The following is an 11,867-nucleotide window of genomic DNA, read 5'->3' as shown; positions in this document are numbered from 1 at the left end:
CTGTCCTCGCTCTTACGCTGGCTTTACAGTGCAGGGAGTCCAACAGTTACTCCTCAATTGCACTGAGCAGAATCAGCCCTGAGCTCCCTGATGGGGTAACTCGTGACATCTATCGGCCTGTCTGAGAGCAGAATTCACCCCTCCCCACGAGCTTGTCCCTTCATTTATGCTCTGGATGGCGTTTTAGGTGCACTTTGCTCAGGTGAGAATGACAACACCAGGTGCAATCTGGATCCATTCCTGGGTTTTCTCCCCAATGCTGGAGGGGAGTGGGATCTAGTGGTTAGAGCGGGGGTGGGAGGCTGGGAGCCAAGCCTCCTGGGGTCCTTCCCTGGCTCTGGAAGGGGTAACCTAGATACTGTGATAGTAAGAAACATTTTTTACCCTACTCTCAACAAACGAATTGGAGGAAGGGCCTTGGCGGGGGGTGGGGGTGGGGTGTTGCTGAAGGGAAACCCCCTCTAATAGCTCCAATAGGAAGGAGGGTGAATATACCGTAGCGAGTGAGTATCTCATGGTCCCAGGTCGCTGCTTTTTCAGCCCCATCCCAACCCCCCCGGCCTGTCTCAGCTGACCGTGCCGGCTTTGCCTGGTCGCTGGGTGAGGTTAGTGTGGCTCTCAGAACAGTGCCGTGAAGCTGGCTAGCCCGCGGTATATGCTGGTAGCCCCAAGGCTGGGATGGCTTTGGTCCCCACCCCCACTAGTAAATCAGCCACTCACAGGATTTTAAGGGGCTGGGCGTTGCCCCCATTGTCATGCCAGCAGGGGTCGAAGAAGGGGTAGACGGGGGCGTTCTTGAAGGCAGCATTGTAGAAGGAGTACAGGGGGACCAAATTATCAGGGTCATCGGGGTTGTAGAAGGTCACTTCCCCACCCGTGTAATTGAGATAGACCCCGATGGTCTTAGGGTGGGGGCTACAGTCAAAGGGCATCTGGTTGGTGTCAAACGCCCAGTATGGCTTCCCGGCCTTCTCCTTGTTGTAGCCGATCAGCCAGTAGCCCTCGGCAAAGACCTCACCAGACCCTGAGGTCTTCTGGATCAATCTGCCCTTTCTCTCAGCTCGCTCTGAGACGATGCCCAGGCTCCAGCGCGGCTTCTGGCCCACGAACACCTCCCAGTAGTGCCGCCCCACGCTGAAGCTCTGCCGGGCCACCACGCAGTTGGCCGTGTCGAATTGGCTGGGGCTGCAGCTGCCGTTCTTGAAACTCCCGCATTTCACCTCCTTCCCGTCCTCTGAGATCTCCAGCTCGGGATGGGCCGTGTCTGGGTCCAGGGTTAGATCCTCCTTCTCCACTGGGAAAGGCAGAGGGGGTCAGGGGAAGGGTTTTATTCTGCAGGTTTATGGCTGTTTCCATCGTAGCCATCCCCTGATATTGATTTTTAGGGAGGGCCACAGATTTCCCACCCCTGCTGTGAGCCCAGCCCATCTCACGCTAAGCAGAAGTGGGCCGAGTCGCGGTTTGGAGGGAGATCTCCCTGGAAAGCACTGGGAGGGACTCTGCCATTGGACTCAGCAGGGCAGTAGGGGTGTGGTGCTGCAGGGAGCCCGGCAGGGGGCTCAGTGAGGGCTGCTCTCCCCTTTCAGTCGGTGCTGGCCCCAACACCCCAGTCACACCGCGCTAGAGGGTGCTGTGCGGCTGGCAGTGGGGTGTATATACAGCTGCCCCATCCCAGAGGTGGCCGCATCTCAGTGCCAGCTGACGGATCCCTGTTATAGAATCACAGAATCCTAGAAATGTGGGGAGGGAGGGGACCTCGAGAGGTCACCTAAACCAGCCCTCTGCACAGGGCCAGGTAACCCTAGACCAGCCCTGACAGTGGTTGTGAAGCCTGTTCCTAAAAAGCTCCAGTGACGGGCAATGTTCCCTCTAATTTTCTACATCCATGTGCGGAATGAATTGTATGTGCACCAATATGGAGGTGATGGACGGTGGGGGTGGGGCAGAGGGGTTTGGAGTGTGGGAGGGGGCTCTGGACTGGGGCAGAGGGTTGGGGTGGGGGGGGTGAGGGCTCTGGCTGGGGATGTGGGGTCTGGGGTGGAGCCGGGGATGAGGGGTTCAGGGTGCGGGAGGGGGCTCAGGGCTGGGGCAGAGGGTTGTGGTGCTGGGCTCTGGGGGGGGGCGGACATGAGGGGTTTGGGGTGCCGGCTGCCCCAAGGCTGCCCCAAGGAGAGAGGACTCCCCCCAGGGCTCTCTCACTGCAGCAGCCCAGGGACGGGGGAGAGGTACCTCTCCCCCCCGTGTGCAGCCCTTGATAGCCTGCTGCACGGCCATGCAGCTTAGAGGGAACTTACGTCACGGGCATCCCACGACCTCCTTTGGAAGCCAGTTCCAGAGCTTAACCGCTCTTAGAGTGAGAAACTTTCCCCTAATAGCTAACCTAAATTGCCCTCGGTGCCAATTAAGCCCATTACGTCTTGTCCTGCCTTCTGTGGCCATGGAGAACAATGGATCCCCGTCCTCTGTATAACAGCCCGTAACATATCTGAAGACTGTTATCCGGTCCCCGCTCCGACTTCTCTCCAGACGAAACATGCCCAGTTATTCTAACCTTGCCTCACAGGTCAGCGTTTCTGAACCTCTCATCAGTTTTGCTGCTCTCCTCTGAACTCTCTCCAGTTTGCCCACATCTCTGCTAAAGCGCGGCACCCAGGACTGGACACAGTTCTCCAGCCGGGGCCTCCCCAGCGCCGAGTAGAGTGGGACAGTTATCTCCTGTGTCTTACGCGCGCCCCTCCTGCTAACACAAAGTTATAACCAGTCTGGGACGTGTTTTGGGGACCTGTGGGACGAGAGACCCTAAGGATTGTTCTACCCAGCGCTCCGGCCAGCGGGGGGGTCATTTCAGCAGGACCGCTTCCCCTGCCCAGTGACAGCCAGGACTGCACTGAAGGGCAGGGGGGAAACTGAGTCGCTGCCCACACTCACCCCGCTTATCCTGGGAGCGCAAACTAGCCCACGGGAGACCCCTGATGATCCTATAGGCCTAACCCCCCAGATTTCCCCCTGCACCACTCCAAGGGTGGGGGGAGCTGTGACCTCCTGTTGGGTTTGACTGAGGCCTGGCTTTTGTCCCCTTTAGCTCCCCCCTCCTCACGTTCCCCAGCTCCCCCTCCTCCTCTATCTCCCCCCACTTTCCCCTCCAGCTCCTCCATTCTTGCCCCTGCTCCCCCCTTGGCTGGCTCTGTGCAGGATCAGATGCTTGGTCTCTGGTTAGTCGTCCTCACTCACCTGGTATGTCCTCGTGGCCACTCTTGGTAGCTTTTTTCCTTGGCCACATTTTATTGCTCTGGTGGGAGAGCAGAAGGGCAGTTGAGAGTCTCTCCAAGCCCCATTGCTTTATACAAAGACCCTGACCAACACTGGGGCCCTCCATGGGGCCGGGCACTTCACAGACCCCCCGCACCCGCCCCGAGGAAGATCGGGGAACCTGGCACTCCACAGACCCTCCGGACTGAGATAGGGGCCCCATCACACTAGGTGTTGCACAGACCTCCTGAGCAAGACTGCAGCCCGTTGCACCGGGCGCTACACTGACCTGGGCTCCCAGGTGCCAGGCGCTGCCCAGACACTCAATGAGAAGCTGTCACTGTCCCGAAGGGCTCACAGCAAGTAGAAATGGCAGACAAAGAGCGGGAGGGGAAACAAAGGACCAGGGAGGGGAAATGACTTGGCCAAGGTGACACAAATAGTCAGTAGCAGAGTTGGGAACAGACCCCATGTGTCCTGAGCCCTGGTCTATTACCCTATACACTGGGCAATGCTGCCTCTGAATACTCGAGTCTATCCCTGGCTCTGGGAGGGAAGTCGGGTCTAGTGGGTTAGAGCAGGGGGCCTGGGAGTCAGGACTCCTGGGTTCTATGCTAGTCCAAAAAGTACTCTGTCCTACAGTAGTTTTAAGGTGTTTCAGCTACAACGACCACCGACCCAAACATGACAAAATGAGGGAACGCCCATCCCCATTGGGAAAGGTGTGAGAGGTCACAGCAAAGCATGCTCTGACAGCCTCGGTAAAATCAGGGCTGGACGGAGGTGACCGAGCTCATATTGCTGCTGTGCTCCTCTCTAGGCACAAAAATTGTGATGTGTTAACTATGGATGCCCTAGACTGGTCTAAAGGGGCTCAGACCTGTACAGCCTGTTCCCAGCAAGGAAGGGAAATTGATCTTGGGCGTATTGAATTTGTGGCTAAAGGAAAATAGGATCAAGTGGTTCTGTCTCATTTCCTTGTCAACAGGGAATTGAAGAATATCAGAACGCAGTTCAGTGAGCGAAGGAACAGCTGAAACGGTCCTGGAGCTCGCCAGAGCAGGAGATGACTCTGAGACGTCTGGTTCTTTACACAGCAGATGGTAGAGAAGCAGATCTTTCACCATCTTCATGTACTAACTCAGGTTCCAACTGTGATCAAGTTGCACCGGGGCTTGATCTAAACTTCAGTATCTGGACCTTAAAATGAGCCAGAGCTATGGGCAAGGGCATGTGGGCAAAGGGAGAAGGGGGGACTGTGACGATTTGGGGAACCTATGTACAGTTCATGAGTTTGGATTGACGTTCGGAGCTCCCTGTGTGCATGCATCCAGCTACCATCTCCATTTTGATTGTAAGCCTGGTCTGTGCCTTCCCTACTGTCCTTCTACCTCCATCTCAGAGGGTAATTCCAAGGCATGGTGACACAGGAGGGTCGTTAAACCTTGATGGTCCTCTATTCACATGAAGGCACCCAGATCAGTGGTTCTCAATCGTTCCAGACCACTGGACCCCTTTCAAGAGGCTGATTTGTCTTACCGACTGCCAAGTTTCACCACATTTAAAAACTACTTTCTGACAAAATCAGACATAAAAATACAAAAGTGTCACAGCACCCCGTTACTGAGAAATGGCTGACTTTCTCATTTTTGCCATATAATTATAAAATAAATCGATTGGAATATAAAAGTCTTGTACCCCACTGGGACGAGATGAGTAAGGGGAGTCAATGGGAGAGTTTCTCCCATCAGCCCAGTGCGGTGTGGACCCCACAGCAAGTAGATCTAAGCTACGTCGACTTGAGTTACGCTACTTCTCTGACGTGCTTTTCTATTCTCCAGCCTGAGGGACACGTGACCCCAGACTATGCATGTCTTTTTACCTGTTAATTCAATTTATTCTTCCTTATTCACTTGAGTTAATATCACCCTTCACGCTGACCAGTGATCAAATTACGACTTTAATAAAAGAAGTGGATGAGTGGGATACTTATGCCGCGATCCTTAGAGCAAAAAGAGGAAAAATCTACCTACCGGGGCAGCCATCTCCAATTTCGAGTTCCAAGGCTCGTCTCAAGTTGATCCAGGCAATTTGACTGACCAGATCTAAGTGGATCTGGGGATTTTGTTGCCTCTGCTTTATTCCTAGTAAACACACATCCACGTTAATCCCTGATGGATTTAATCATTACCTCTTGGCCCTCTGACTGTCCCCTGCACCCCCAATGCCTCCCACCCACTGCTTTCTCCATTCTGCCCCTTCTTGCCTTTAGGGCAAGGTGTCTGTGTTTGGGGGGCCTCTGTCAGTTTGGGGGGGGTGCCCATCCTCTCCCCCCAGCCGCCTGCCCAGCAGGTGTCTGTGCTCCAGCTCCTCCCAGTCCCCAGGGCTGCACCTTCCCACACACACACACCCCGCTTTGAATCTCGCGGACTCTCGCACACGCTGCAATGTTTGTGGGAGGGGAGCAGCTGGTGGGACATGGCCAAAGGCGAGGGGGGAACAAGCACAGACTGGCTTCTGTGTGTGTGTAATCGCCATTTCATTTCCTTAAGCAGCACGTTGCTAGTTTGGGGGCTTTCCCGGGCTGGGTGGCTTCGGGCTTCTGCCTTTTTTGGGGGGCTTGGTTTGTCTTTAATGTCCTGCTGGAGAGTGTGACTGGCTCCCGGGTTTGCAATCAGGGAAAGCAAAGCTTTAAAAGGCAGCTTCCTGCTTCATTATTTTCCTTTATGTAAGGGGACTGTTGCCCCCTTACTAACATTCAGAGGGGGAGTTTTAGTTGCTAGCTCCCAGTACTAAAGAGGGGGTAGGGTTGATGGGGAATCAGGACCCTGAGCCTGACAGCCCCCAGGAGCGATGGGGAGAGGCCAATGCTCCAGGTCAGCCTGAATGACAGGGCGGGCAGGCTAATCAGGGAGTCAGGAGGCCAGGGAGGTCCCGTCCTCTGTGTGAGCTGGATTTGCTTGGGTCAGACAGAGTGGGGCTGAGCTAAGGAGAAAGCAGGGGCCTGAGCTAAGCTGGGGAGCAGAGCTGGGGAGCCAGATCCAGAGGGACCAGAGGCACAGGCCAGAGAGAGCAGACTTGCCCTGGGAGCAGAGCTGCAGCAACCAGAGCCAGAGGGGCCAGAGAAGCAGCCCAGGGAGCTGGAGGCCGAGCAGCAGAGACCGAGTGGTGAGGCTGGGGCTGGATCAGTCTGGAGCTGGGTGCGGTGAGCAGCTGGGGAGAGCGAGGGGGACCCTGGGCAGCGGGCCCAGCACAGGGAGACGCCTCAGCCAAGGGGCTCTGCAGGCCAGGCTTGGATCTTAACCCCGACAGGGCGGGGGTGACACTGGGCAGGAGGGTCCTTCCACGGAGAGCGTGTGGCCCCCACCAGAGCAAGTGTCCAACCCACAGCATGCCTGTAGCCCGGCCAGGGCCGGAGAAGAAGGCTCGGGACTTACCAGGAGCAGACTGTGAACTGCCCGGACGTTCCAGAGACACGGTTTGTGATGTTCCCTGCCACAGAGCAGGGTGATGTGTGTCCTTTAACCTTTCCCATTTTCCCTTATCCTTTTTAAGATTAATTGTTGATTAAATAACTTGCATTTGCTTTAACTTGTACGTAATGGTCAGTGGGTCAGAGAAGTGCCCAGTGCAGAGAGAGGGCCCTGGAGTGGGGACACGCTAGCCTCTATCCTAGGTGACCGCAGCAGGGTTGGGGGTTGAGCCCCCCAGGAATCCTGGGCCCAGCCTTGTTGGGGTTACGAGGACTCTGCCAGACAGGAGAGTGGAAGGGGAGTCCTCAAGGGCAGGGAGGCCTCTGGGTAAAGGAAGTGGGAGCGAGGACTCAGATCCTTTCACTGGCCCACTTCACCAGGGTAGTGCAGAAGCCAGGAAAGTTCCCCACAACAGCAGGACTATTCCCCCGCTTACATTTATCTTTCCCTTTCCGCCCCTGCTCGCTGGGCTGCTGGCTGCCTGCCTAGTGCTGCCAGGGGAAGGAGGCTCCTGGCTGGAAGCTGATCCAGGGGACTGGGCTGGATGTGATGGGAGAAATTCCCAGGGAGCGGGAGGGTCGGGGGATGGATCCAGGGGAAGGGAATCAATCCGTCCTCATGCGGGGAGGAGGGGGTGCTGACCAGAGTGTGTGTGTGTGTGGGGGGAGACAAAACGTCCTCTATGGGAGGGGAAAACCCTCCGGCAGGATGAATCCAGACAAGGGGAGGGAGCGGGGAAGGGACGGCTCCCCTCCCAGGGAAGCCCCATTTGCCTGTGGTCATGGCTGGGTGCCCCCGGCTGGCTGGGGGCGCAGGGAGCGGGCAAGGTGCAGACGCGAGGGCAAACTTTTCTTCCAGCGGCCCCCCGGCCCAAGGGCGACTTGCCCAAACTCCCCAGGGAGTTAAAGTCAAAGCCAAGAGAGACCCAAGATCTCTCATTCCTGCCATAGTCACTAGCCAACGCTGCTCCCTCACGGCCCATTCTCTCATAGAATCTCAGGGTTGGAAGCGACCTCAGGAGGTGTCTAGTGCAACCCCCTGCTCAAAGCAGGACCAATCCCCAATTTTTGCCCCGATCGCTAAATGGCCCCCTCAAGGATTGAACTCAAAACCGTGGGTTTAGGAGGCCAACGCTCAAACCACCAAGCTATCCTTCTCCCCATCTAGCGACTGGTAACCCCCATGGAGCAGGACTGACTTACCCGCCGAGAGCCAGCCACTCGCAGCCCCAGGGCCGAGGGAAGATCTGAAGGGCTGAGGCAAGCACTGGTGTAGATATTCCGTCGGTCTGTAATTATATAGACTGGAATTATACCGTCCCAGCCAATAAGAGCGCAGGAGTGCTGTACAGCATGCAGGTCCCTGCAATCCCATTGGCTATCACAGAACGAGCCACCCCTCTGCCTCAAGTCACGTTGTTATCTCACAGTGTGGCTAGTGTAACCAGCTGCTAACTCTTCCCCGGTGTCACTTTCACTTTTACTAATTCTACCCTGCCCATAAAAATCCCCCTTTAAGTTTTCCTTCTTGGCCCAGCCTTCTTCTTCCCTCTAGACTCTAGAGAGGGGAAAACTTAAGGCCAGAATTTTCCAAAGCGTTAGGCAGGTAAAAGGGTTTTTGATGGAGCTGGTCAGAAACCGGGGGATTGTTTCTGTGGAATATTTTGACATTTTGGGAAAAAAAATCTAAATTGAAATTTCTGAGCTGAAAACCAAAAGGAATAGTCACTTAGCGTACAGTTGTCACAGTTGGAGACACCTTTGATCCGCTCCGTGGCCTGCTGTAGAAATGCCTGTTTGGGTCTCAGGCCTCCAGCTGTCAGCTCTCTCTGGGCAGGGGCCCGTGACCCACTCCCGTCTGACTGGAGGTTTTTGGCTGTGGCCCCCTGTAGTTCACTGGGATATCCCCAGCAGCCGGTCTGCCATCAGGCCAGCACCTGTGCCGTGGTTACTCTCCACAGACATGACAAGCGATTGACCAGTGACCCAAACGGTGTCTCCAAAGCAAGCTCACTTCTTCAGGATAAAAGCCTCCAGAGAAAACATGGAGACAATAAATGGATTTACAGGCACACTGAATGTACCGGAAATCCCCCAACAGGGAGGCTAGAATCCCAACCCTTCCTCGGACTACTCGGGCCCGTTGGACCAAAAGTCCTGTCCGTTTGCTGGATCAGAAAGAGGCCATGAGGCTGGATAAACTCAGCCTTGTATAACAAAAGCCTGAAGGAAAAGTCTCTGGAAAACCTAGCCTGAGCCACCCCATACAAGCCTCTCCGGTGGGTGGTGGCTCTCTGGAGCTGTTAACAATCCCAGGGGTAATCACCACCCCACACTGGTGTTAGTTCCTGGAGGAGTCGTTAGCCTCCCCCATGGAGCAGAAGATAATCATACAAACCAGTCATAGATTTCATAGCGTGGTTCCCCAAGATACGGCCTGGGGCTGCAATATCTGTCGCACTGTCCGGGGGGTAGAGCAGGTTCTGGAGACATCTCGAGTGTGAAGCTTCTTTCCCGCGGAGAAAGGTGCGGCTCTGGGAAGAATTCAAGGGGAATCCTGAGACCACCCGGGAGATGAGTTGGTCTCATCACCACCTTGTCCTGTGGGATGACGTGTAGAGCAACCCAGCCGTGAGGGCCTGGATCTCACTGACTCTGCATGCCAGCGTGAAGGCAACTAGGAAGACCCACAGGGGAGCTCAGCCGTTACCGGTACAGGTTACTGCCCTTTGGACTCTCCGCGGCAGCAGGGGTGTTCACGAAGTGCCTGGTGGCAGGGCATCTAAGGAAGCTGGGACTTCACGGCTACCTGTACTTGGATGGCTGGCTGCTCATGCGCCCCCATGAATCTGATACTTGCTGTGGGCTGGGTGGATGGCGGATAGGAAAGCAGGCGTCTGCCAGTCGAGAGCCACGATCCAACCTGGAGGGAGACGGACTGGTGGAGGCAAACGTTTCCATCCTGAACCTGAGGCAGTGCATGTATTGGTTGTGTCTTCTCAGGTCTAGGATGGCTTGAAGGCCTCCCACCCCCCGCTTTCTTCTTCCAGATGAGGAGACACTAGGAGTAAAAACCCCTTCCTCTGATTTCCTGAGCCAGCTCCTCCATGGCTCCCAGGTGGAGCAGCGAGGCCATTTCTGTTTGTAAAAGGCTCCTGGGAGAAGGGCCCCTGAAGAGGGATGAAGGGGGAGCGAGATGAACTGGATGATCTAGCCGTGGGTGACGACATCTAGCACCCGTTTGTTGGTGGCGATATCCCCCCATGTGTGATGGAACGAGGCGAGACAGCTTCCCAAAGAAGTGCTCGCTTGATTGGTCTCAGTGCAGCTCTTGACCAACCTGGCAAATTTCCTGCCGAGTGGATGGAGCAACGTGCATGGCCACAGCCAACAAAGACTCATGTTCTCTGCTGTGTCTCGGATACTTCTTTGACAGCCCAGCTGGCTGGGTCTGGTTACAATCAAAACAAGACACACTTGCAAGTGACTAAAACTTAATTCGAGCAAGTTACAATCTTGGCCTAAGCAATTTCCTAACTTACATCAAGGTATCAGGATCTCTAGTGCTCCAGACCAGGGGACCCAAACTTCATTGGCTTGCAGGGTGTTGTACCTCATGGTGCCTCAGTAACAGATGCCAAAGTGTTTTTTTTTGCTTCTGCTTATGTTTCCCAAAACTCATTGTTTTGTCCCCAGAGTCAGGATGATCACCTGCTGTTTTCCCCTTCCTGTTGACTTCCCACCCCACTACTGATTCCTATGTAAACGGGGCTTCCATTGTTTTCATGATCATTGGAGACAGGTAGATAGCTGCCTTCCCTCTTGTCTGAGAGAGACCTGTTTCTCCCTTTCTTTCAACATACACTTTAAAGCATATCAGTGAGTATCCATAATTCTTCCTGTAGTTTAAATACAGACTTTTCACAGTGATATTAATGTGATGGAGCGGGACTATTCTTAATGTTTCCTCTGAATATTGTGGGGGTGCCTCAGTTTCCCCTATGCAGATCTTAAGTCTCTAGGTGGTGGGATAAGGGTGTATGATCATTGCAGAGCCCTAGAGGGCAGGTGTGTGCAGGGGTCTGGACACAGAAAATGGCCGACACCCTGTTTCCTGGCCACTGATGGCCTGGGCCCTTCCCCCTGCAAGGTGAGAGCTAAAGGTTTGGAGAACAAAGGAATCCGGTGACCTCCTGGCCCAGGAAAGCACAAAGCCCAGAGGAGCGGGGGCTGGAGGGGGAGTGAGTTTGGGGCTGGCTGGAGACATGGAGTGAAGGGCAGACTGGGTTGTCTGGCTCACTGCCCCCCCAAATGGACCCAGCTGAGGGGTCCTGTTCTCTGCACCTACAAGCTCTGTTTTAGACCATGTTCCTGTCGTCTAATAAACCTTCTGTTTTACTGGCTGGCTGAGAGTCCCGTCTGACTGCGGAGTTGGGGGGCAGGACCCTCTGGCTTCCCTAGGACCCCGCCTGGGTGGACTCGCTGTGGGAAGCGTACGGAGGGGCAGATGATGCTGAATGCTCCGAGGTCAGACCCAGGAAGGTGGAAGCCGGGTGAGCTGTGTGTCCTGCAGAGAGTCTGCTCCCCGAGAGGAGACTCCCCCAGAGTCCTGACTGGCTTTGTAGGGAGCAGTTCCAGAGCATTCCCCGGGGACTCCGTGACAATTAATCACCAGTGTGTCACCAGCTTTCATAAGAGACTTCCTTGAGACACTTTTACATTATCCTGGGGTGTCTGGACCCTGATCATCACACTGGCTGCTCCTGGAGGGTGGGCCAGGCTCAATTGAGGGTGAAGCTCAGCTCGGGAGGAGCTGTGTGGTGATGATAAAGAAGCGAAGCACAGATCAGAAAGGGGGAGGGCTGAAGGAGAATCATAGAACTGGAAGGGACCTCATGAGGTCATCTAGTCCAGTCCCCTGCCCTCAAGGTAGAACTAAGTATTCTCTAGACCATCCCTGACAGGTGTTTGTCCAACCTGCTCTTAAAAATCCTTAATGATGGAGATTCCACAACCTCCCTGGGCAATTGATTCCAGTGCTTAACCACCCGGACAGATAGAAAGTTTTTCCTAAGGACCAACCTAAACCGCCCTTGCTGTAATGTAAGGCCATTGCTTCTTGGCCTATGCTGAGAGGTTAAGGAGA

The 11,867-nt window shown here is 55.0% G+C and overlaps 1 protein-coding gene across 1 annotated transcript; it reads right to left on the bottom strand.

Moving 5' to 3' along the window:
• Positions 1-501: 501 nt before the first annotated feature.
• On the bottom strand, positions 502-8,127 carry LOC311522754 (tripartite motif-containing protein 72-like). Its single transcript, XM_084632231.1, has 3 exons — positions 7,925-8,127; positions 5,283-5,393; positions 502-1,294 (listed from the first exon to the last, which is right to left on the bottom strand). Exons 1-3 carry the CDS (start codon positions 8,094-8,096, stop codon positions 717-719), a joined length of 861 nt encoding a protein of 286 aa, XP_084488357.1. The 5' UTR covers positions 8,097-8,127; the 3' UTR covers positions 502-716.
• Positions 8,128-11,867: the final 3,740 nt, after the last annotated feature.

Source organism: Lepidochelys olivacea, assembly GCF_965140295.1.
Source record: "Lepidochelys olivacea isolate rLepOli2 genome assembly, chromosome: 6".
Lineage (NCBI taxonomy): Eukaryota > Metazoa > Chordata > Testudines > Cheloniidae > Lepidochelys > Lepidochelys olivacea.
The sequence above is the reverse complement of the archived record's forward strand: the minus strand, read 5'-3'. Positions and strand labels throughout refer to the sequence as shown.

Bases quoted from the DNA above. Each gene is read 5' to 3' on its own strand.
- LOC311522754 (XM_084632231.1), bottom strand. From the start codon at position 8,096: ATGGGATTGCAGGGACCTGCATGCTGTACAGCACTCCTGCGCTCTTAT. The intron at 5,394-7,924 runs GTAAGTCAGTCC...TGTGTTTACTAG, and splicing joins GAGTGGCTGGCTCTCGGCGG to GAATAAAGCAGAGGCAACAA. The intron at 1,295-5,282 runs GTAGGTAGATTT...TGCCTTTCCCAG, and splicing joins AATTGGAGATGGCTGCCCCG to TGGAGAAGGAGGATCTAACC.